This window comes from Puma concolor, chromosome C1 (genome assembly GCF_028749965.1).
Source record: "Puma concolor isolate L17-30 chromosome C1, mPumCon1.1.hap2, whole genome shotgun sequence".
Lineage (NCBI taxonomy): Eukaryota > Metazoa > Chordata > Mammalia > Carnivora > Felidae > Puma > Puma concolor.
In genome coordinates this window covers 26,938,568-26,964,995 of record NC_141674.1, presented here as the reverse complement: position 1 = coordinate 26,964,995, position 26,428 = coordinate 26,938,568, and the positions used below count along the sequence as shown (strand labels likewise).

The window sequence follows — 26,428 nt, the reverse complement described above, 5'->3', positions numbered from 1 at the left end:
TGTTTGGGAACAATGTTTATACAGATTGAAGGAAATAGGCAATCTCACACATGGTTGGTGATGTGGCATCATGCATGGCATAATTCTTATAGAAATCAATTTGCCAGTTATCTATCAAGAATAAAAATGTATAAATTTTCTGACCTAGTAATTCCAATTTAAAATTTTATCTTCGAGTTAACTCACTCATGTGCAATATGACCTATGTGTAACGTTATTAAATGCAGCATTACGTATAATGGCAAAATATTGTGAAGAATTAAAATGTTTGTCATTAGGGACTATTAAAATATATTATGGTACATCCATACAATGAAAATTTATGCAGTTATGAAAAACAATCAAGAAAACCTTTAAGTACTGATATGGGACAATCTCAAAAATATGTTAAGTGGAAAAGACAAGTTGAAGAACAGTGTGCACTGCAGAGTATGATCTATGAAAAATATCTCCAGAAAGATATCTGAGAAACAGACAACACTACAGGGAGAACTGGGTACTAAAAAAAGGGAAGGAGACTTTTCACTGTACATCATTCTGGTTTTTGAATTTTGAATCAAGTGAATGTTACATGTTCTGGTGAAAAAAAAATTTTCTTAGGAGATAAAATTTTGAAATAAAAACAAACATTCCAGCAGAAATACAAAATTCTTTTAGGTAAAACTCAAATTAGCAAGTGTTACATCTCTTTCATTGGATGGATAAACTTTTCCACAATCCCACTGAGTCTTTCAGGTTCCATCAGTTTATTTACCAATTCCTGCTCAATAGCCATTAGGGCTAGGCCACTAAGCTTCTCTTGTCCCATGGTATGACATAAATATGTTTTAAGACGAGGCAGTGTAGAAAATGAGTTTTCGGCACTTGAAGTAACTGGCCAAGACAAAGCAATATATAACAGCTTTGATATGCAAGGAATATTATTGTGAAGACCATGCTGGATAAACAAATAGCCAAGGTTGATGAAGTTGATACAATCATAATCTATGACAAAGTTAAGCTTTGCATATTGCCGATAAAATCTAAGTTCTGGGATGATGTCTGAATCAAGTTTATAAAATTCTTGGACATGTTTGGCTGTTGCTTCATTTAACGGTTCATTCCATTTAAATAGTAGTTCTGAAATTTGCTTCATTTTGCAATAATCAAACTCTGAAAAACATAATTTTAAATTATTTAATATAGTGTCCAATCCTTGGTAATAAATATTAATTTTATATTGTTCTTCTGTTGAGGTAGGAAAAAAAGTACTATCTGAATTGCCAAGATCTATTGTTTTCTGAATTTTTCTTCTTTTCTGAAAAGAAGGTCTTTCAACTTCAAAACTTTTACTGGTTATTTTTTGACATATTTCCTCTGTTCCATCCCAGATAGTTTTGAAATAGACGTCATTTCTTTCAGATGATAAACATTCCAAAATTGCTTCTATTTTTGAAGACAATGAAAAAATATCTATGGTTTCACTCTGAAGCTCTTTGGAAAGAATTCCTGTAACACTTAACACTCGATAAAGAAATTTCAAACAAAAGACAAATTCAAATTTGGAAACCAATGTTAACAAATCACTCAATTCATCAGCCAAACTTGTATTTGAAGAATGGCTTGCTACAAATTCCAGTGTTTCAATAATCTCTGGGAGACCCTCGATCACTGATAGTAACATACGATCATGGGCTGTCCAACATGATTGTGATGTATGTTTCTTGCATGTTTTGTTTTGACTTAGTTTACAAGTATTTTGAAAATGTGCAGACATTTCCCCAGACATATGAATAGTGTTGAACAAAGAGCTGAGAGTATTTAGAGTAATTCGGAGTTCTTTTACTTCTTTACAAAACCTAATTACTGCTAAATCCAAAAAATGGGCATAACAATGTATGTACAAAGCTCTTGGCTCTTCTTTCTTGAATTCTGCTGCAACTTTATTAAATTTTCCCCTCAAATTCATGGTACTATCATAGGCCTGGCCGCATATTTTACTCAAATCAACTCCAATTTGCTGCAGGTAAGTTTTGATAGTTCTATGTAAGTTAGTCCCAGTCATCTCTTCAACATCTATGAAACCCAAGAATCTTTCTTTTATTAAGACAGCCTTTGACATTTTTTGTGGGTATCTTACACAAATGGAAAGCTGTTCTTTAGTGGCACTATCAGTTGTCTCATCACATATTATTGAAAAAGCTGGGGAGACATTGATTTCATTCACAATATCTTGCAGTATTTCAGTCTTTATTATTTCAATAATATCATTTTGAATTTGTGTACTATTATAGAAGTCAACTTGTGAATTCAGAAGTCGGAATACTTCCTCTCCTTTATCTTTTGCTCTGATTTCTAACAATTCTAAAAAATTGCCTTTATTCACAGTTGAAATCAACTGATCATTTCCCCTTAATGATAAACTCTGCTTCCCAAGAAATAAAATATTTTCAATTATAAGCTTTAGGTACTTTTTATTTCCTTCCATCTGTTTTGAATGAATAGATAAATTATCATTGACAGCTTCATCACAAAACTGGGATTCCCTCCAAAACTGCAATGACTTCAAATGCATTTCACTTTTTTCATGCTTTCTGAATTTTTCCAGAGTCTTTTTCCAATTAGAAATTCCTTGGGCTGCTAATGATTCTCCTCCACAACTAAAATTTTTTTGGCAGAACAACTGGCATGAGTAACAGAATGTCACATCCTTTTTAATACTGCTTTTCAAATGCTGGAAATTTGAACACCAAGATTTCTTAATACTTCGTGATTTATCTTTAACTTTTAGTACTTTGGATGTAAATTTTGGATGACATAGTCCATCACTTATTTTCACAGATTTCATATTGTATGTAGCATCTTGGTTTGACACTTGATCTTTCTGTACTTCTACACTGGAGCCAACTGCATTCTGACTGGATATTGATGAAGATGGTGAAAGGCTTGGCTGTTCAACACTATTATTAGCAACACCAGTACTTGATTCACTGGGTAAACTCTTAGAAATGTTTGGGAGAAAAAAAACAAAAACATTTGTTTGAATAGTTATCAAATAATTAAAATATCAAACATATCTATTCTAATAACACAAGAAAATGAATAGGTACGTTGCAACATGAGCTCCACTAGGGGGAAACATTAACAATTATTTATAATGTAAAGTTGTGATCTAGATTCAACACTAAATGTTCAAAGAATCTTGGGGTGCGTGGGTGGCTCAGTTGGTTAAGTGTCTGACTCTTGGTTTTGGCTCAGGTCATGATCTCATGGTTCGTGAGCTGGAGCCCCCTGTCGAGCCCCTCTTTAGCATAGAGCCTGCTTGGGATTCCCTCTCCCTCACAGTCTGCCCCTCCCCTGCTTGCTTATGCATGCTCTCTCTCTCTCCCTCAAAATTAAAAAAAAAAAAATGTTCAAATAATCTTTTGGTATGTAATTGTAATAAAAATAATTTTTATTGCTCATAGGACTATAGTATTGAAAAAGGTAATAAAGAACCCAAAGGAAAAACTATGACTAATAATACTTATGTTTAAATATTCTTAATAATTTCAAGTCAGACCTGAGACTTGGGAAATTGAATATGAATACCAAAAGATATTTATTGCTCAACTTTTTTGAGTTCTAGGATGAAAACAGGAATGAATGTGGTCATATATATGTGTGTATATACACACAAATATACTTAACAAAGAAAATACAGCATCAAACAATATTAGGAACAAAACTTACATCTACAATGACATTTGCTGTTACTGAAGAAACTGTATCTGCTAAAATAAAATAGAGTATCATCAATTCAAGATCTTATACTATAATCTACAAAATAGCATCATAAACCACAATTGCTTATTTCGTATCAGACAACAAAAACAAACTTAGAATAGGGGCGCCTGGATGGCTCAGTTGGTTAAGCGTCTAACTTTGGCTCAGGTAATGATCTCACGGCTCGTGGGTTTGAACCCTGCATTGGGCTCTGTGCTGACAGCTCAGAGCCTGGAGCCTGCTTTGGAATCTGTGTCTCCATCTTTCTCTGTCCCTCCCCTGCTCGTGCTCTCACTCTGTCTCTCTCTCTCAAAAATAAACAAACATTAAAAAAACTTAAAACAACAACAACAAACAAACTTAGAATAGATAGATTCATCAAGGATGGGAAAACAGTGTATATGTCAAATATCTTTATTATCAATTTTACCTTGTGAGACATCAGAGTTCATGATGGGTAGGGAGACATGAGTATCTGCCAGTGACACTATATTGCTTATAATTGGAGTTGTATCTTTCTTTGGAGAAAAGAGCCCCGTTGAAGCATCATGTACCATGGAAACATTTACTGATAAAAATAAGAAGATTTCTCAAAAACCAGGCAGAATCAATCAGAAAGCATTATTTAATAACAAGTTATTTCAACAAACAATGGAAATATCTAATAGCTTAAGGTATTGCTGGATATGAAGTAAGTCTAAGGAATAGGTAGGTTCTTTAGGATAACACATTAATAACCTTAAACTGATAATTTACATTTTCTATTATTTTGTATATTTTATCTTTGCATACAATTTCTTAGTTCTTTATACACCATTTGCTTGAAATTTCAAGCAAATCTTTACATGAAATTACCCACAAAGAAGAGAAAAGAGATTCCTATAGAATCTCCTAATGGGTATCATTTCTAACACCTCCAAGATTCTTAATCCTCAACATGAATGGAGCTAGACTGGTTTCTAAGCTAACAGTGCAGAGATTTCCATCATAAGCCAGTTTACATGATGTATAAGCCCCAGGAAAATCATTCACTTTATTATCTATGTAAATAGCACCAATGGTTCTATAGGAGGCCCTCTGATGGAATACAAAGTTGGCTCTGGGTTACTTAGTGCTTTTCTACTAGTGAACTTCAAACTATTTCCAACTAGCTCTACTTCCTGTAAAAAATGTAACTAACTACTAGCCTTGCTTTTACAAAGCAGGGTTGAGTACAAAATTCTATATTCTAATACAACGATTTTCATAAATAAATATTAAGTCTCTGGTGGTGAAGTAGATTTTCTTTTACATAAAACTACTGGAAACTTTTTTTTGCAACAAGTTTTGCATTGTTTTGATTTTTAAGTCAAAAACTTAACCTTGAGATAAATCAAGGTTATAAATTAAAGGAAAGCAGTAATATTCTTCAATAGTTTCTAATCCTCTGATAACTGCTAAATAAACATTACCTGTAGAAGATTCCATCTTAGCTTTATTGTAAGCAGAGAAACAATTAATAGAACAGAAAAGGTCTGTCTTCCCCAAGTCATTGGTGGTCTCAATCATTTCATCTGAGGGCTTCAATGATTTGCAAAGAACAGATGTAAGTGTTTTGGCTGGTTTCTGTTTAGAGATTAAAGTAATATTCATATTCCCGGTATATGATATATATTGTTAACAAGCAAAACATATCCACCATTACTGCTATTAGCTGAAATATAATAAGTAATGATGATGAAGCCCTGTTTTACACTTTCCTAAAAGCCAGGAAAAAAAGGCACTACGGATTACAATGACTAAAATGAGGGAAATAGATCAATCCAAAATATAACTATTTGTGTTATGTCTCAGATATATATTAGTTGCAGCAGTAATATATACGCAAGCAATGAAGAAGGAGGTCACAGAAAATGTTCCTCAATCCAGGCAATCAAAGCCAACGGGATACATAAATAAAAGCCTTAAAATTATATCTCTTTTCTCAATTCCACTTTGGATATAAACTCAGGGAAGCCTTTTATTTGTGCTAAGGAGGGGCCAGAAAAGGGTGCTTAATTAAGTTATAACATGCTGTGAGAATTACTGTTTTTCTAGGCTAACTTCATGGTAAAAATTGCAAGCATATTATGAGAAGGCAGCACATAAGCAGTAAGATGTATAGAATACAGTGCATTCAGTAAGTGTACAAACGTAAAGGATATAAACTGAGGTTCACCATCTATTGTTTCTACTGAAAGAGGAATCCTCATTCCTGGACTATGGCAATGGTGAAAAAGAACTGCTTTGGGGGACATAAAGTGCAAAGACAATTGAAAATATATAGGTTTTCTTCTGTGAAAGAACAGGATATTGGCAAAGGAATAATGAAACAAAAAACAGTCTAACTTTGAAAATTCTTTTACCCTTTATGACTTTTTATACTGAGACACCCCTAACAATTCATCAATATTTAACATCAAGTAATAATAGTACTATGTATCATCTGTAGTTAGTTAATTATTCATATGGGAAAAGTAATAATTAATTTACTCTATTAAGAAGATGTGGGGGGAAAACAATGTGGTCAAAGTATATTTATATAAAACAATCCACTTAAAAAAAAGTCACCCCATTTTTAGATTCATAGATTTGAACAATTTTCTAAGTCTTTTTTTTTTTAAATTTACATCCAGGTTAGTTAGCATATAGTGCAATAATGATTTCATGAGTAGACTCCAGTGATTCACCCCGTATGTGTAACACCTAGCACTCATCCCAGCAAGTGTCTTCTTTAATGCTCCCTTACCCATTAAGCCCACCCCCCCACCCACAACCCCCCCAGCAACCCTCAGTTTGTTATCTGTATTTAAGAGTCTCTTATGTTTTGTCCCCATTTTTATATTATTTTTGCTTGTCTAATTCTGGATTACACTTAACTAACAATATGGATTTTCTCCATTATCACTATTACAATAATATCTTATATGCAGGGTGTAGTGTTAAATGGTGCTTTTTAAACTCCTTTACCCAAATCAGCCCTACCCCATCACATAGGCTGAGTAACTAGGTACTCAAAACAGGCTCTTAAAAACAGGACAAAGCCTATTTATTGAGTGTGACTGATAAAGAATGAAAAGACGGAATGGCATTTCTTGCCTTCAGAAGGCTCCCATGCCTTCCATTCTCCCATTTCTGGTCCAAAGGCAAGATACTCTCATGGTGTGGACATTCTGCCACAGATAAAAGGTGGCTCATAAATGACCTATTTGAATTGTTCAGACTTGCTGAGAATCCCATCTTCAATTGCTTATTTTTAAGGAAGAATTTACATAGATAGGGAGTTGGGTCTCAAAGCATCATCTGAATAAGCAAGACAACAGTCCCACCTCATGACAGGGGCTCAAACCACTAATTGTGTTAATCTCATTTAGTCCACCAAAGTAGAACCAGCTTCTCTGCTCTCAGAACCAACCACCAAAGGCTCTCCCACCAGAAATAGAAGATTATTTCTCACAGATTCAGATAAACCTGTGACATTCTTGATTCATTTTAACCTTGCTTAGGGTTTAGGAAAACAGAATTAAAAACACCTTTGTGGTTGAGTCTTACTGACTAGTAGGCTATTGTTATTTTTGCTATCTCTAATCTCAGTTTATAAACAAGCTTCTATCTGTGTGGCTTTTTTTCAAGGCAGATGATCATCCTGAGATATTTTAGGAAAATCTCCATACAGCATTTATCATGAATTGCTATGTAAGAGGAACTGTCAGAAGTCTTTCATTTCATCTCCTTCAATGTGTTGCCAACTGAAACTATTCCCAATGGTACTAAAATCTAATCCCCACATTTTCCTGAAGTGGAGCCACTCACAAGCAAACTAATGGAAGGAACTCAATCTTGGATTTTTCATTTAGTCCCATGCAAATTCCAGTGGAGTGGTCCTTATGCAACAGGTCTTTATTTTTACCTGCTTATATGCTGTCATACCCTTTGAACTAATAAAGTAATGGGACTGGCCTTTCATTGGAAGTATATGCAACAGACTAGACAGTGTGATCGTAAGCCCTACAGTTCTCACAACAGATCACAGGAGGCTGTTCAAGTGAGAGTGAAGAACAGGCATTACTACAAAGACAGTGTTTCACATTCTGATTTTTTACTTCATACTGAATCTAGGATTTAAAAGAATTCACTAAAAATGCTAATATTTAAGCAAAATAATCAGAATCCCTAAAGTTTAAAAAAAAATTGCAACTTACAACAGTAGTCTTCTGACACATGCTGCACTTGGTTAAAATGTTATTAGTACATATGGCAACAAATGCTTTTCTTTTTTCTTCATATGATGAAAGACAAGACTGGCTGCAAAAATTTTTGCTAGAGTCATCCAGCTGGACACTGATCACATCCTTTAGATTTAAAATGTCTCTGAAAATAAAAACAAGGGCACTATTAAACACTTTTATAAGTTAAAGCACACTCTCAAGTAACCCTCTCCCGTTTCACCTACTTGAGGAGTGTGCAGCAGCAGTAATATCCTTGAAATAAGAAAACCTTTGGTATTTAGTTCTAGGACTTACATTCAGTAGTGATGGATAAGTCATTTATACTCTCAAATGTTAATTCCCTCATCTATAAAGTAGGGACTATAAATTTTTTTGTAGTATTTTTTTATTTTATTTTTTTTTTTTAATTTTTTTTTTCAACGTTTATTTATTTTTGGGACAGAGAGAGACAGAGCATGAACGGGGGAGGGGCAGAGAGAGAGGGAGACACAGAATCGGAAACAGGCTCCAGGCTCCGAGCCATCAGCCCAGAGCCCGACGCGGGGCTCGAACTCACGGACCGCGAGATCGTGACCTGGCTGAAGTCGGACGCCCAACCGACTGCGCCACCCAGGCGCCCCTGTAGTATTTTTTTTTTTGAGAGAGAGAGAGAGCATGAGCTGCAGAGGGGCAGAGAGAGAGAGGGAGAGACAGAATCTGAAGCAGGCTCCAGGCTCTGAGCTGTCAGCGCAGAGCCGGAAGCGGGGCTTGAACTCACGAACCATGAGATCATGACCTGAGCCCAAGTTAGATGCTTAACTGAGCCACCCAGGTGCCCCTAAAGTAGGGACTACAAAGCACATCTGAGAGCGTAGTTTTGAGGACTACCTAGTCTGTATTAGTTAGTGCTAGTCATAACAAAATGATGATGAGAAATCACATATTCATTCCTCACCAAATTTGGAATCTACAAAATATATCAAAGTACAGTCTACAAAATTCCAGAGATCCTCCAGAGACTTTCAAGGGGTTCACAAATCAAAATTATTTTCATATTAAAATGTTATTTGTCTTTCTCGTTGTGTTAACATTTCAAGTGATGGTGTAAAATCAACAATGGGCCACTGCAATTCCACTCCTAGATATGCACCCCAAAGAAGTGAGTATTCAAAAAAGTGAGTATTCAAAAAAGTGAGTATTCAAAAAAGGATAGACACATGCATGTTTCTAACAGAACTATTTCAAATAGGTAAAAGATGGTGCCACGCTGGCTCCATCAGTAGAGCATGTGATCTCTGGATTGTGGGTTCAAGCCCCACGTTGGGCCTGGAGTTTATGTAAAAAAAAAAAAAAAAAAAAAAAAAGCTAAAAGATGGAAACAGCCCAAATGTTCACCAATGAATGAATGGATGAACAAATTGTGATATATCCATACAGTGGAATATTATTCAGCTGTAAAAAAAGAACGAAGTACTGATATACATGCTATAACATGGATAAACCTTGAAAACCTTATGCTAAAAGCCAGACACAAAGAGTCATATGTTGTATGATTCCATTAATATGAAATATCCAGAAAAGATAAATCCCCAGCAAGAAGACAGACTGGTAGAGACAGAACATTTTACTTTGGAGAACAGAAATATTTTGGAATTAGACACCCTGAGTATACTAAACATTACTGCAATGGCTTTTTGTTATGTGAATTTCACCTTAATAAGCTGGGAGGGGAAAAAAATGCTGGATAAAAACGTTTGCCAGAGCCTTAGGCAAATTAAGGCACTTGTACCAAAATGTCCTAGTATTTGTTATTCACTGCCATACATTCACTGTAAAAATCAATTTACTTTATTAAACTTCACCCTTGACAACCTCTTTTCAGTATTCTGTGATGAAATGGGACACAGGCATAAAGATCTTCCCCTGCACACTAAAGTATGATGGCCGCCTCAAAGAATATCTCATGTGGGAATGTTAACAGTTACAACCTAAGGTAGCTACTTTTTTTGTGGAACATACTTTCACTTGAAAGAACAAACTATTATCCAGAAGTGAGTATCTGGTAAATATTTTCTCAAAAATGAATAAAGTAAGACTGTAACTTCAAGATAAACTGGCAGTATTCATTGCCAATGATAAAATTTGAGCTTTCATTGAAAATTAGAATTTTCAGAGGTGCCTGGATGGCTCAGGTAAGTGTCCGACTTCAGCTCAGGTCATGATCTCATGGTTTGTGAGTTTGAGCCCTGTGTCGGGCTCTGTGCTGACAACTCAGAGCCTGGAGCCTGCTTCAGATTCTGTGTCTCCCTCTCTCCCTGCCTTTCCCCCTTTCACGCTCTCTCAAGATAAATTAAAAAAAAAAAAAAATTGAAAAGAAAAATTAGAATTTTGGGGGTGTCTGGGTGGTACGGTTAAGCCATTGACTAAGCAAGTCAGTTAAGCATCGGACTCTTGGTTTCAGCTCAGGTCATGATCTCAACAGTTTCGTGAGTTTGAGCCCCATATCAGACTGTATGGTGACAGTGTGGAGCCTGCTTGGGAGTCTCTCTGCCCCTCCCCCACTCGTGCTGTCTCGCTCTCAAAATAAATAAATAAGCTGAAAAAAAAGAAAATTAGAATTTTGGAAAATCTGCCACCTCCAATTTGATTGCTTCCCAATAGTTAAACTTTCCTGATGAGATTAGTAGTGATGATGAGGATTATTTTTGGGGGTGGTGATTTTTTTTTTTTTTTTTTTTTTTTTTTTTTTAGCAAATGTGATTTTTGAAATATTGCATAAAGAAATATGTTAACATTTAGAAGATCTGCATAACTCAGTGAACCATTATTTTCCAAATTATTATACCAGGTAACAAAAATCATTCATTTATGGGTAAAAAAAAATTCAAAGTACAGACAGACCAATGATTGTAACCTAACAAGACCAATGAATTTTAATCAAACAGTACAAAAAAATTTTGATATGGTTTCAGATTCTACATTCCAAATAACCTTTAGCAATACTTGGGTGGAGTGTCACAGAAGAGCACCACAAAATCTAAAAGGCTATTAAAACACTCTTCCCTTTTCCAATTACATATTTGTAGGATCAGTTTTTTTTCACACTTCAGCTAAAACATTTTCCAATGAACTGAATACAAAGGCAGATATGAAAACTCAGCCAGACATTAAAGTGGTTTGCAAAATAAAATCATGCTTACTAAATTTTTCTTAACATTTCTTCTCATCAAATTAAAAAACATATATGGCTAGTTTTCATTAAAAAATATTATTTATGTAGGGGCATCTGGGGGGCTCAGTCAATTGGGTGTCTGAATGTTGATTTTGGCTCAGGTCATGATCCCAGGGTTGTGGGACTGAGCCCGTCAGGCTCTATGCTCAGCATGGACCCTGCTTCAGATTCTCTCTGCCCCTCTCTCTCTAAAATGAATTTTAAAAAATATTATTTATGTCAACATGCACTGAGTTATTATTTTTAAATGACTGTTTTTAAATAATGAGCTTAAAAATTTCTCCATTTTAATTTCTAACACAGTATATATTAGTAGATATAACCTATGAACTAAAGCTCTCTGTCTCTTCAATAATTTTTCAGAGTGTAAAGGGGTCCAGGGACCAGAATGTTTGAGGACTGCCAAGATATCTGGCTACTTAGAACCTTCAGAATATCAATTATTCAGTGTAATAATTATCCAGATGAAATACTCCTGAAATCAGCACTATTTTAACACTTCAATATTTACAAATTTTTAGTGTATTATGATCTTTCTGCCTCTTAAACAAATGGTACCAAAAATAACAGGTTCATTTCATGATCCCCAATCAGTCATTTTACTGGTTTAAGATACAGTTCTAAATGCAGTATCTGAGTTGTGCTATCCTTGTATTTCATTTGACAAAAATTTTTCTAGGTTTCACTGTGTGCCAGCTAGTGTTTAGGCATTGGGAATATAAACAGGAGTATGATCTGGTTCCTAATCTCAAGAGGTTCACAGTCTAACTGGGGCAATATCAATTTTTTAAAACATTAATGCTATGATTAATATTGTGGGAATTATGAACACTACTGAAACACAGACCATGGAACAACTACTCCGAGTGGTTGGGAGTTAGGAAGAGAGGACGGAATGGTGTGCGAATAGACAAAAGGTAAAGATATTGGAGGCAGACCTTTAAGACAGAAATTAGCCAGATAGAAACGGAGGCAGAAGAAACTGCATCAGCAGAAGCATGAAGTCTGAAAACGCTTACTGGTTTTTACTGCTACCAGTATACTAGATTGCTGGTTTCTAATCTACTAAGGCCTTATACATAAAAAATAAAAAAATGAATTTTCTTAAAAGTGCCTACAATTAGCTTAAACTAACTCTTAAGCATCAGACTGAACAACTTTCCTATATATATAAGTATTACAGCATTAGTGCACAGGGATATTCTGAACTCTGTTGGTTGCTTTCAGGATCTCTGGTTGGTTCCACCTGGGATACTGAGGTGCAGAAACAACAGTTCTTCAAAAGAAGTCTTCTCTAACATAATTTAAAATGTCATTTTCAAAGCTAACTTTCATTTGGTTCATAAAACAGAATAAAGATTGCAATAACTCAAAACAGATTTTAAATCACTGCTATAAAAGAAACTTCAACAAGGACTGATAATTAGCTAAAACTTGAGAACTACGTATTAATGCAAGATGCTAATAAATGTGAAGGAAAAAAAATTTCAAAACAAGCACAGGTTACTCTGAAAAATGGATGGACTCTCCTAGCCTAAGCACTACCACCTTTCCACCAACGTATACAATAGTATTTTGCATCAAAAAAAATTCTGTATTCCAAAGAAAGTAAAACTTGTTTCTTGTTTTTGCTCATACTGGATTTCTCTGCCTTAGAGAACTTACTGTATCTTTCCTGTTTCAGCCTTTTCAATCTACCTGGGAGATGTGCTGAAGATGTATAATGGGCCAAAATAGTAACATGATACCTTAACTTCTGAGGGCCTCAGTTTCCTCAAAACCAAAAGAAAATGTTTGGACTGGATGATCTCTAAGGTCCCTTCCAGTTTTATGTTTCTGCAGAGAAAGAAAGCAGACTGAAGAAAAGTGCGTTACAGCCCTTAGCAAAAAAGAAAAAAGACACAGTATTGAAGGGCTGAAAAAGCACAAGAGAAAGGTCAGTTTCAGGGTCTAAGACTTGCAGCAAAGGGTAACACCAAAGTGCCAGCCAAACAAGGAGCTGAAGCAACCAATAAAAAGGATTTGTAAGTTTGTTAAGAGAGTAGTAATAGTAATAATTAACATTTACTGAGTTCTTATTACATACCAGTATTGTTCTATCACTTAAATCTATTATTTAATGCTCATAATTCTTATGTACATTGAATTAAACAGATGGGAATACTAAGACAGAAGTTCTCAGTGCTTTTCAAACTTTAGCATTATATACGTATCATCTGGGGACAAAAGCATTTCTGATTCAGTGGGTCTGGGTGAGACCTGAGATTCTGTGGTTTTATTTAACAAGTTCCCAGATGATACTAATACAGCTGCTGTAAGTTACAAAATATAACTATAAATGGAGAAAGCAAGATTCAAATTATGGCAATCTGATTCCAAAATAAGACATCTGAAAGGAATTTATTGTATTTACAAACAAAACTGGTGATCTATGTGTTTTCTTCATTCTGAAACAAAAACATTTAAAATTTAGCAATAGCATTTCATGAGCGTTAACAAACCAGAATATTATGATAGGAGTCTCAAAGCACACTGATCTACATATCAGGGTAGAGTTCAAAGTTCTGGACATTTTCCACTAATTCATTATGAAATTAGTACTACTTCCTTTCTCTGCATCTAAATTGCCTTACATATGTAAAAATTAAAAAAAAAAAGTTAGCAATAAAGACCCCGACAGTAGCTCACAGAAATCTTGAAAAGATATCTACCTATTTATGTTTACCTGTGACTATTCGATTTTGCAAAAGAATCAAATAACTTCATTACAAGACAAACATTATATAATTTTATACCTTGGAAGATCCAAATAAACTGTTTATGATTAATGTGTTAGTGCATCCTATACAGTTAAATGATAAAATAGAATGGGCATATAATAATCCCACTTATAGAGAATTTCAACTAGAAAGAAAAGTAAATTTCAGAAGTCACACTATTTAAAGTTGAAGAGAACTAGAACTCCCTGTGTTTTAATTTGTGCAAATCTCTCAATAAAAAAACTATTTCTGAAGAATCTAATAAAGGAAGTGAAAGCAGAAGCAGCTTCTTTTCACTAAATCAAGGTGATACTACTTCAGAAAAAATGAAAATGTAGGTAATTACAACCAAGACTGATCGAGCTCTATGTAGGGGAAATAAAAGTGGGCATAATTTAGAATTATATACTTTGAGCAGTTTGAACAAGTTTTCTTGGGAAGAGCTGGTGAACTGGCAGATGAAATGTATTCAGTGATGCAAAACGTGGAGCAGAAGAGCTGAGTAGACCCCTTCCTCTGATAAGCAGTTTGCCCCTTCTGAAGAATTTTTTTACAACCAGAACAGGAAACCTGAATAGCTGTGGTTGAAACTGAAGGAAGCATTTTATTCATGCCAGATGATGTCAGAGAAAGCTGAATGCTTGTAGTCAACTGTGGAGCTATAAACACAAAACAGGAAGGAAGAAAATTAGTATTTACATAAAATTAAGTATGCATTCTTTCATTTTCATTTAGAGGTTACTTCTCCTGGACGTGAAACCCAAAACAAACAATGCACACTATTCAAACATATTCTAAAAAAGCAGAATAAATTGGCTATTACATTTAGAATAAAGTGATTCTATTACCACTGTCTGAAAATGTAGTGTTTATTTTCAGTTCATTCTCCTGAGTTTTGGGCTGCTGGGCTTGACAATACTCCTAAAAAAAGAGATGAAAATAATGAATACACTGTGTATAAAACCAGCAGTTATTCAATAGAAAATGATAAATTATGTTTAAGTCTGTTCAGTGAATTGTATAATTAAACTGAACCATAGTACATAGGTGAACACTCTCCTTTTGGTGACCTTTGACTGACAACACCAATAAATCACATTATGTGTAATCATAACTAGATGTGACTTCAATAGTTTTTGTTCACACAGCCCTTCAGGAGCTACTACAAACAGAGGAGACACACTCAATAATGACATCTATTTTCCATCCTTGTTCCAGTCATTAATAGCTAACTGTCTTCATAAAGACCATCAACACAAAAGTTGTTGGACTGGCCTAAATAAGTCTTACAGAGGAATGTTTCAGAGCAGCAGACAAGCTATCTAAATGTGATTTATGTGTTTGAATGTCCATAGACTGAAGAAGCAACAGATACTTCCTAGATGGACAACATTCCCCAGTGACACCAAGTCAATGAGAGTCATATCCTTACTTGATACTGACTTACTTTAGGCTATTTCTAAACTGAATATTAGAAATAAATTAAAACTGGGGGCGCCTGGGTGGTTCAGTCGGTTGAGCGTCCGACTTCAGCTCAGGTCATGATCTCACGGTTCGTAAGTTCAAGCCCCGCATCGGGCTCTGTGCTGATGGCTCAGAGCCTGGAGCCTGCTTCGGATTCTGTGTCTCCCTCCCTCTCTGCCCCTCCCCCCATTGTGCTCTGTCTCTGTCTCTCAAAAATAAACAAATGTAAAAAAAAAAAAAGTTTTAATAAAAAAAAGAAAGAAATTAAAATTGAATTTACTTTTTATTTCATCAAAAATTTCAGCTGGTTCATATATAAACATTCTAAGGAAAATTTGGCCCTACTACAGAATACTCACAGCTTGAATCAGTTTGTCACTTATAGGTTTTTTAGGATATATCTAAAAAAGTTTAAGAATAAACATGAAACTAATTTGGGTAAGATAATTACAAAAAAAATACAAAATTCTAAGGATTAAAAATGTACTAATTCTACTACTTCAATTGAGTCAGTAGCATAAAAACATACAATTAGTTACTCGTATGGTTTCTAGTTAATAAAAATGAAAAGAAAAATGTGTTACCCTTAGCTAGGCCCATAATATCCTAGGCAATCCTTGTATCAATCCAAAAACCCAATTCCAACCATCTATTCTTCTCTCAAATCATATTCTTGCATATAGTTGTGATGGCACTTGACACAATATACTTTATATGATTTGACCAACTACTTTAGGGAAGATAAAGATTTAAGATTCTCTTTTCTTTTTTAAGTTTATTTACTTTGAGAGAGAGAGAACACATACACGTATGTATGAGAGTGAGGAGAGGAGCAGAGAACAAGGGTGAGAGAGAATCCCAACATGTGGGGCTCAAACTCACAGTGAGATCATAACCTGAGCCAAAATCAAGAGTTGGAAGCTTAACTGGCTGAGTCACCCAGGTGCCCCAAGATTTAAGATTTTAAACCCATAGGGGCGCCTGGGTGGCTCAGTCCGTTGAGCGTCCGACTTTAGCTCAGGTCATGATCTCACAGCTCATGAGTTTGAGCCCCATGTCGGACTCTGTACTGAGCTCAAAGCCTGGAGCTTGCTTTGGATTCTGTGTCTCCCTCTCTCTCTACCCGTAACCCACTTGCATTCTGTCTCTGTCTCTCTCAAAAATAAACATTAAAAAAAAAATTATAAAGAAGATATTTTTAAAAAAACAAAAAAAGAAAGAAAAAGAAAGATTTTAAACCCATAAGCCAGCATCTGCATAACTGGAATGTACACTTAAACGCTGTTCTAGAAAAAAGAAAATAAAGTAGAATACTTACCTGTGCATTGTCAGGTTCTGTCTTAATTTCATCCAGCTGCCCCAGTTGTGGTGCCACTGCTTTGTCACATTCGCTATCTATCGGTGATTCTTTCATCTTAGTATCTGATGCAAAGGAATCCACTAGTTCCAAACTAATGAATTTCTTCTTGGGGAATAGTATCCAGGTTCCTAAAATAAAATATGAATTAATGGAGAGCCTGATTTTAAAATTAGTCTTTTTAAATATGGTAGGTTTCTGGAAACACAAAAGGTCTTTAGACAGCTTGGACTCAAGGTTCCTTCACAGTACCAACACTGGCTTTCTTCCCTTCATTTACTATTCCCCAATATAGCTTTGCTGTATTATTTTCTGGTAGACATATCTATGCTTTCTTCTGGGACTAGTCTTCTCCACTTCTATTCCCCCAGGCCTGACTATAGCATAAACCACCAAACTCACAAGTTTACTTTTAACTTATTAAATAGTCTTAGGAGGGGCGCCTGGGTGGCTCAGTCGTTTAAGTGAATGACTTCAGCTCAGGTCATGATCTCACGGTCCGTGAGTTCGAGCCCCGCGTCAGGCTCTGTGCTGACTGCTCAGAGCCTGGAGCCTGTTTCGGATTCTGTATCTCCCTCTCTCTCTGACCCTCCCCCATTCATGCTCTGTCTCAAAAATAAATAAACGTTAAAAAAATTAAATAGTCTTTTTTTTTTTTTTTAATTTTTTTTTTTCAACGTTTATTTATTTTTGGGACAGAGAGAGACAGCATGAACGGGGAAGGGGCAGAGAGAGAGGGAGACACAGAATCGGAAACAGGCTCCAGGTCTGAGCCATCAGCCCAGAGCCTGATGCGGGGCTCGAACTCATGGACCGCGAGATCGTGACCTGGCTGAAGTCGGACGCTTAACCGACTGCGCCACCCAGGCGCCCCTAAAATAAATAGTCTTAGGAAATGTAAAGCCTTCTGTCCAAGGTTAATCCAAATACCTGTACTCACTACCTCTCCCCCAACACTGCCTTCCTATAGAGCCAGTTATTATCTGTATCTTCAACTCTACTTCCCCTCCTTATTGGTTCTTCACATATAAACATTCAAATACATTCAAGGATCCAACTTTTAAATTCTTTTTAATGTTTATTTTTGAGAGTGAGAGACATAGAGCGTGAGCACAGGAGGGGCAGAGAAAGAGGGAGACAAAGAATCCGAAGCAGGTTCCAGGTTCTGAGCTGTCAGTATAGAAGGATCCAACTTTTTTTTTTTTAAAAAAAATTTTTTTTTTCAACGTTTATTTATTTTTGGGATAGAGAGAGACAGAGCATGAACGGGGGAGGGGCAGAGAGAGAGGGAGGCACAGAATCGGAAACAGGCTCCAGGCTCTGAGCCATCAGCCCAGAGCCTGACGCGGGGCGCGAACTCACGGACCGCGAGATCGTGACCTGGCTGAAGTCGGACACTTAACCGACTGCGCCACCCAGGCGCCCCTAGAAGGACCCAACTTTTAAAGCTATTGCCCTCTCTCCGACTACTCCCTTCATTCATCCTTGAAATTCTCCCTTTCCTTGAATCCTATGACTCCAAGACCTATGTCTCCTATCTCTTTGCTGGTCTTCTGCTCTTTAAGTTTATTTGTTTTGAGAGAGAGACAGAGAGCATGAGTGTAGGGAGGGGCAGAGACAGATGGGAGGGAGAGAATCCCAAGCAAGTTCCACAAGGTCAGCAAAGAGCCTGCTGCAGGGCTTGATCTCATAACCCATGAGATAGTGACCTGACTCAAGATCAAGACTCAGATGCTTAACCGCTGAGCCACCCAGGTGCCCCACCTTCTAAATATGTTTTGAATCTATTTTTCCATTACATTTCATGCCTGCCTTCCTCCACCCCCATGAATGGATTTCTTTTTGGTAACTAGATAAGATAGCTAAAATCCAAAATCACAATATAAAAGACTGTTGCGCATTCAGGCTTAAAAAATAATTCCAGGGGCATCTGGGTGACTCAGTCGGTTAAGTATCGGACTCTTCATTTCAGCTCAGGTTGCGATCTCACAGTTTGTGAGTTCACGCCTCACATTGGGTTCCAAGCTGACAACGCGGAGTCTGCTTGGGATTCTTTCTCTCCCCCTCTCTCTAGCCCTCCCTGGCTCAAGCCTGCACTGTATCTCAAAATAAACTTGAAAAAAAAAATCCATTTTACCACTTTTGAAGAACTAAAAGTGCCTTTTAAAAAATGTTTATTTATTTTGAAAGAGAGAGAGAGAGAGCATGAGCAGGAGAGGGACAGAGAGAGAGGAAGAGAGAGAATCCCAAGCAGGCTCCATGCCGTCAGCACAGAGCACGACACAGGGCTTAACCTGAAAACCATGAGATCATGACCTGATCTGAAACTGAGTCAGACGCTTAGCTGACTGAGCCACCCAGGTGCCCCCACAAGTGCCTTTTGATTGCTCAGTCCCAAGGCTCCTTTTTCAAGGACAGACTGGTTCCTTGTATCTTCTTTTCTCTCATCTGAGATCTTATCCCCACTTTTCTGGTAGCTTTTACTAAAATCCCTTATCACAAAGCAAAGAATTAAATGAATCCTTCAGGCCTGTGAAGTAAAATAAAAGCTCTTATGCCCTCTGCCCAGCCCATACCAGCGAAGTAAAACTCACTGGAAATTAACTATTAGACTATCATTCACCTGAAAGAAAATAGGTAAGTCTAAAAATAAATTAAAAACAAAGCACCTATCGGGGCGCCTGGGTGGTTCAGTCGGTTAAGCATCTGACTTCAGTTTAGGTCATGATCTCGTGGTTGGTGAGTTCGGGCCCCACATCCAGCTCTATGCTGGATAGCTCAGAACCTGGAGCGTGCTTCAGATTCTGTGTCTCCCTCCCTCTCTCTCTGCCCCTCTCCCACTCGCACTCTGTTTCTCTCTCTCTCAAAAATAAATAAAACATGGGAATGCAAGCTGGTATAGCCACTCTGGAAAACAGTATGGAGGCTCCTCAAAAAACTAAAAATAGAACTACCCTATGACCCAGCAATTGCACTACTAGGCATTTATCCACAGGATACAGGTGTGCTGTTTCTGAGGGACACATGCACCCCAATGTTTATAGCAGCACTATCAACAATAGCCAAAGTATGGAAAGAGCCCAAATGTCCATCAATGGATGAATGGATAAAGAAGATGTAGTATATATATACAATGGAGTATTACTCAGCAATCAAAAAGAATGAAACCTTGCCATTTGCAACTATGTGGAAGGAACTGGAGGGTATTATGCTAAGTGAAATTTAGTCAGTCAGAGAAAGACAAATATGATATGACTTCACTCGTATGAGACTTTAAGAGATAAAACAGATGAACATAAGGGAAGGGAAACAAAAATATATAAAAACAGAGAGGGGGACAAAATATAAGAGACTCATAAATATGGAGAACAAACAGAGGGTTACTGCAGGGGGTGTGGGAGGGGGGGATGGGCTAAATGGGTCAGGGGCATTAAGGAATCTACTCCTGAAATCATTGTTGCACTATATGCTAACTAATTTGGCTGTAAATTTAATAAATAAATAAAAATAAAAATAAAAAATAAAACATTAAAAACAAAAACAAAGCACCTATGAGCTTTTGCATCTTGGAATCCCTTCCAATGTGTCAGTCATCACACAAATATGAAAACAATGGAAAGCACCCTGAAAGTGTAATTAATTAATCTATAACATGTTTCTGAAGCAGGGGAAAACAGTATAGAACTGTTGGAAAAACAAAAAGAGCAAAAAACATGTATGAATAATAAATCCAGTGCTTCCTTTTCCAACAAGATGCACATTAATGTAAAATAAGTCCTAGAAACCTTTTTTAAAAGATTTTATTTTTGGGGTGCCTGGATGGCTCAGAGCATGTGACTCTTCATCTCGGGGTTGTTTGAGCCCATGTTAAGTGTACAGATTACTAAAATAAATAAACTTAAAAAATTTTTTTTTTCAACGTTTATTTATTTTTGGGACAGAGAGAGACAGAGCATGAGCGGGGGAGGGACAGAGAGAGAGGGAGACACAGAATCGGAAACAGGTTCCAGGCTCTGAGCCATCAGCCCAGAGCCCGACGCGGGGCTCGAACTCACAGACCGCGAGATCGTGACCTGGCTGAAGTCGGATGCTTAACCGACTGCGCCACCCAGGCGCCCCAAAAATTTTTTTAATTAAAGACTTTTTTAAAGTTTTATTTATTTATTTTGAGAGAGAGAGAGAGAGAGAGAGAGAGCACGCGAGCACATGCACAAGCAGTGGAGGGCAGATAAGAGAGAGACTCCCAAGCAGGCTCCATACTCAGCACAGAGCCCAGTTTGTGGGGCATGAATCCAAGAACCATGAGATCATGACCTGAGCTGAACCCAAGAGACAGATGCTCAACTGATTGAACTACTCAGGTGCCCCCCCAAAATCTTTTATTTTTAAGTAATCTCTACACCCAACGTGGGCCTTAAACTCATGACCCTTAAATCAAGTCACATGTTCCTCCAACTGAGCCAGCCAAGCATTGAAACCTTTTTTTTTTTTTTAATGTTTATTTATTTTGGGGAGACAGAGTACAAGCAGGGGAGGGGCAGAGAGAGAGGGAGACACAGAATCTGAAAACAGGCTCCAAGCTGTCAGCACAGAGCCCGACGCAGGGCTCGAACCCACGAAGTGCAGGATCATGACCTGGGCTGAAGTCGGGTGCTTAACTGACTGAGCCACCCAGGTGCCCTGAAACCTGTTTTTAATATAGTCTCTCACCTGCCCCAACTGGGGCTAAACTGCATAAGTTGAAGAGCATTAATTGTACTAGGATCAATGTGGCACATATTCCTGATGGTTAATACTACTTGGTAATAACCAATTAAAACATTTTAATTTAAACCAAAGAGGAATATAACATGAAGCAAAAAACAAAATTCACATTAATTTTTAAAGTAAAACAGGAGACTGCAAAGAAATTACAAGCTATTAGGAGTTATTTCTAGACATACAAGCAGACCTCCACAGAGAATGTATGCACTTTCCTCCTGGAAAATTGGTACAATACGGCTTATATAAGCTTGATGCTCCAAATTGCTTACCCTTAATCTTTTAATTCTTCCCCACTATATTGTGCTCATACTGTTCTCTTACCTGTAAAGTCATTATTGCCTATTCAAATCCTACTCAGCTTCTAAACCAACTCAGCTCCAAGTTTTATATGATTGGTAAGAATTAAAAAATAAAGCTGATAGGGGTGCCTGGGTGGCTCAGTCGGTTGAGCATCTGACTTCAGCTCAGGTCATGATCTCTCAGACAGCTCGGAGCCTAAAGCCTGCTTTGGATTCGTATCTCTCTCTCTCTCTCTCTCTCTCTGCCCCTCCCCTGCTTACGCTCTGTCTCTCTCAGTCTCTTAAAAATAAATGAATATTAAAAACATAAATAAATAAAAAGCTGATAAATCTAGGGGTGCCTGGCTGGCTCAGTCAGCAAAGCATGTGACTCTTTTGATCTCCAGAGTCCTGAGTTCAAGCTCCAGGTTGAGTGTAGAAATTGCTTATTTAAAAAAAAAAAAAAAAAAAAAATCTAGGCAAAACAGAGTAGTCTTCAGTATGATAAACCCTCCTGCTGAAAACAATGATAAAATTAACAGGCTTTGCCCCTGAGGGCACTTTCCAGGGCAGAGGAACAAGCCCAAGCAGAAAACAGGCATACTGAACTAAGGAGCTGGGAGTTCTGGGTCACCAAAGTAGTTGGAACTCTAGAGGCACAAGGGAGAGGTGAGAACCAAGGAGAAATAACCCCCCCAATTTGCATACAAGTATCCTCCTCCTCCTCCACATATTAGCTGACTTCCAAACTGCATATCAATACTCTGTAGATATGAAACAGAAAATAGCAACTGGGAGTCTAAAGAGCTGAAAAGAGATTATAGAAGCTTTGCAGAGCTAAGAACAAAGTTGAAATTTAAGCCCAGCAAAGGTAGAGGGGACTTGGTAAAGATCTGGACTTGCAGTTGAGACTCCAGGGGAGCATCATGTGCTAGGAGTACAGACCACAACCCAGGAGAAAAGACTACTCCCTAGAAGAAAGCAAACCAAAAATAAATAAACCCTAACAAGGCCTAATACTAGCCTCAACAGGATTAATGTAATCTGTAAGAACTGTCTGCCTGCCTACAGGAAACAGCACTCTCTGGAGTTAGTGCAGTTAGTCTTTAAATTTTTTCATCCACAGTGTTCACAGTACAGTAAAAATGTATGGGTACACCCCAACCAAAAACTCCCAAATAAGACTGACTGAAAATCAATTAAAAGAAAAAAGACAATAAAACAGACCTACAGGTGCCTAATATTGGTATTATCAGGCTAGGTCTTTGGCGCATTTGAGAAAACAGAGAAAAAGAGAAGTTTAGCAGAGTCCTGGAATTAAAAAAAAAAAAAAAAAAAAGAGTTAATGGAAATTTGAGAATTGGAAAATAGGGAAATTAAGAATTTAATAAATTTTATATCAATAGTAGAAAGTAGTTCAGACTAATGCATAAATGGGTAAAACTACAAAAAAATGTAAGTAACATGCAGAGTATGACAATATATCTATTTACAGATGTACACAGAGTCCCAGAAAAAGAGAAAACAGACAATGCAACAGATATAATATTTGAAGAACTACCAGCTGGACAATTTCCCCCAGATAAAGAAAAATATCAAACCACACAAATTCAAGCTCTATGAATACACAAATGAGGTAAATACAAAAGGGAAACACAACTACGTATGTTATAGTTACACTGGTGAAAACTAAAAATAAAATCCTAAAAGCAGCTGAAGAATAAAGACATAACATACAGGAGAACAAAAATTAGAATAAAGTTGTTTTCTTGTCAGAAACAATTTAGTCCAAGATGCCTGGGTGCCTCAGTTGGTTACGCATCTGAGTTTGGCCCAGGTCATGATCCAAAAGGATCTTCAAGTAACTGCTGAAATTATTAAGTAAATTTAGGAAGGTCAATATTCAAAAATCATTTCACTATAACAATTAAATATTTTAAAACAACCATTTTCTACAGCATCATAAAACATCAAATACATCTAATGAAATATGTCAAGATCTCTACAATGAAAAACAAAACAATGCTGAGAGAAATTAAGAAAGATATAAATAAATGGAGAAATAAAGCATGCTTGTTGATTGACTTAATACTGTTAGGTCAGTTTTCCCCAAACTGAGCTACAGATCAGTCCCAGTTTTTGTGGAACCTGCAAGATAATTCTAACATATATGCGATGTATACAGAACCTAGAATAGCTAAAATAATCTCAAAAAAGAAAAAAGTTGGAGGACTTACTAGTGGTGTGGTCACAAGAAAAAATAAAGTGACTAATGAATGAGTCCAGAAGCAGTTATACTCTAACATTTTACTTCTTTGCATTATAGCTATTTCTTTATACATGGCACTTTGCAAAAACTTGTTTTATTCACTTGTGTTCTGTAAGCTTTTTTACTGTCTTTTTTTTTTTTTAATTTTTTTTTTTCAACGTTTATTTATTTTGGGGACAGAGAGAGACAGAGCATGAACGGGGGAGGGGCAGAGAGAGGGAGACACAGAATCGGAAACAGGCTCCAGGCTCTGAGCCATCAGCCCAGAGCCCGACGCGGGGCTCGAACTGACGGAGCGCGAGATCGTGACCTGGCTGAAGTCGGACGCTTAACCGACTGTGCCACCCAGGCGCCCCGCTTTTTTACTATCTTGATAGAAAAGCTGGAGGGGCGCCTGGGTGGCTCAGTTGGTAAAGCATCGACTTCGGTTCAGGTCATGATCTCACAGCTTGTGAGTTTGAGCCCTGCTTCGGGCTCTGTGCCGACAGCTCAGAGCCTGGAACCTGCTTCGGATTCTGTGTCTCCCTCTCTATCTGCCGCTCCACAGCTCACATTCTGTGTCTCTCACTCTCAAAAATAAACATTAAAAAGAAAAGCTGGAGGCAGAAGGCTAAATGCTTTTCAAGCCAAACTAAAATGTCCTTGCTTAGTTCTACAGGCAATGGGGAGCCACTATTTATGAAGTATTTAGGTACTGGATTTAGAGGAACGATTAGGATGTCCCAACACTCTATTATAAATACACTGCTAGCCCAGTATGATTACAACAATTTAAGTGTATGCAAGGTAAAAAGCAGAAAAGAGGGAAGAAATCTTCTAGAAGATAAAATTTGAGCTAGGTTTTAAAGTGTCTACAAAGGATGATGAAAAGTATATTCCAGGTATAGAGACGGCATGCGCAAAATGACAAACGTGGGAACTGTAAGAAGCGGAGTTATTGTTAAAGATAAAAAGTAAGAGTGCTAGTGCAAGGAAATAACATTTGAGAAGCTGACATGGGTCATATCAGAAAGGTCCCTGAACACCAAAATCCTTGAACTTAACTCTTGTAAATCAGTAGCTTTAGGGGTTCAGCAAACATTTCATTCATATTATTTTAAAAATGTACTTTAAAAATCATGAAATATACTTAATTCTATAATATACCAAATGTTAAGTATTTTAGAGACTTCCAAAGCCTCAATTTGTACCAGATTAAGTGACCTTCAGAAAATAGTTTTTCCTGCCATCTGGCTGAATGCAGCTCAATTCCTTGTAGCTTTGTCAGTGACGAGTTAAGAGGACAGCTTTTCACCTATCCTTTTTGGATTGTGACCTGTTATATGCTCACTCACAGAAAATCCCAGAAGCAAATTCATTATTCTAGCAAGGGCATCTACTTCCCTAATGCTCTTGCTTCAACCTACAAGTTAAATGGCAAGGGTGCCTGGCTGGCTCAGTCGGTAGACCATGTAACTCTTGATCTCGGGGTTGAGTTTGAGCCCCACCTTGGGTATGGAGATTACTTAAAAATAAAATCTTTTAAAAAACCGCAAACTGTTGAATCCTGATCCTGTCAAAACTAAAATTAATATAGTTTTGTTACAAATATTTTATTTTTAGTTCTTGTTATAAATTTTAAGTTCTTGTCTTATATATTTGTGATGAGGAATACAAGTTACTGTCAGGTGTTATTAGTGATCCAACTCTTGCTGAAATTGCATCCTAAGAAAGCTGGAAGTTACTGATTGCACACACTAATCCATGCAAACCAAAATACTCTCAATCCCCGTGCACTAAGGCAAAATACTGAAATAAAATGATAAAGACTGCACCTTCATCTAATCCCGATTTTATATTCCAATTCATCGAGTCAAACTTTTGTAGTAACTATTCAATCTCTTTTAGTTCAGATTCCGTATACACGTCTATTTGCAAAAGAACTTCCATGATGTCTTTTTTTTTTTTTTTTTTTTTTTTTTTTTAAGTTTGAAAAGTCACCACGGCTTAATCGAGAGCCACCGGTACGATCAGATGAATGTTTTTAAAAAAGAGGCCGCGGACAGAGACCAAACGCCGAAAGCGCAGTTACGACGCAGGGGCAGTGGGCGGCGAGAAACGCTGGAAATGCTGGACAAGGATCCCCCGACTCTGCGGACAAGGTTAAAGAAAAGGACAAACACAACCAGGGGCCTGACCCGAGTTCCCGACTCTCACATGGCGGAAGCCGCACGCAAGGAACCATCTTTAGGACTCCGGCCCGACCCGACGCTTCATCCTCCCTCTGACAGACGAAACTCTCAGCCCCTTTCCGGTAAGGCGCAGGAATAAAGACCGACAACACAGCCACTTAAGG

At 37.1% G+C, this 26,428-nt stretch overlaps 2 protein-coding genes across 8 annotated transcripts in view; one reads left to right on the top strand and one right to left on the bottom strand.

Annotated features, from left to right (window-relative positions):
• On the bottom strand, positions 1 to 26,428 carry ZMYM1 (zinc finger MYM-type containing 1). Of its 6 annotated transcripts, none has more exons than XM_086716417.1 (9): positions 26,290 to 26,428; positions 16,744 to 16,913; positions 14,810 to 14,882; positions 14,371 to 14,620; positions 7,965 to 8,133; positions 5,196 to 5,349; positions 4,175 to 4,312; positions 3,712 to 3,752; positions 1 to 2,980 (listed from the first exon to the last, which is right to left on the bottom strand). In XM_086716417.1, the coding sequence occupies exons 2-9, from the start codon at positions 16,837 to 16,839 to the stop codon at positions 680 to 682; spliced, it is 3,222 nt and encodes a 1,073-aa protein (XP_086572543.1). In that variant the 5' UTR covers positions 16,840 to 16,913; positions 26,290 to 26,428; the 3' UTR covers positions 1 to 679. The 6 variants fall into 6 exon arrangements, with proteins under 6 accessions (XP_086572543.1, XP_086572544.1, XP_086572540.1 ...); XM_086716418.1 differs by having other exon boundaries at positions 26,271 to 26,402; XM_086716414.1 differs by lacking the exon at positions 26,290 to 26,428 and adding an exon at positions 25,908 to 26,103.
• Positions 26,246 to 26,428, top strand: part of ZMYM6 (zinc finger MYM-type containing 6) — a 61,981-nt gene continuing 61,798 nt past the window's right edge. For both annotated transcript variants that reach the window (XM_086716410.1, XM_086716403.1), the window contains exon 1: positions 26,246 to 26,386. The gene's annotated coding sequence lies outside the window, so the exon portion shown is untranslated. The remainder of the gene's footprint in view (positions 26,387 to 26,428) is intronic.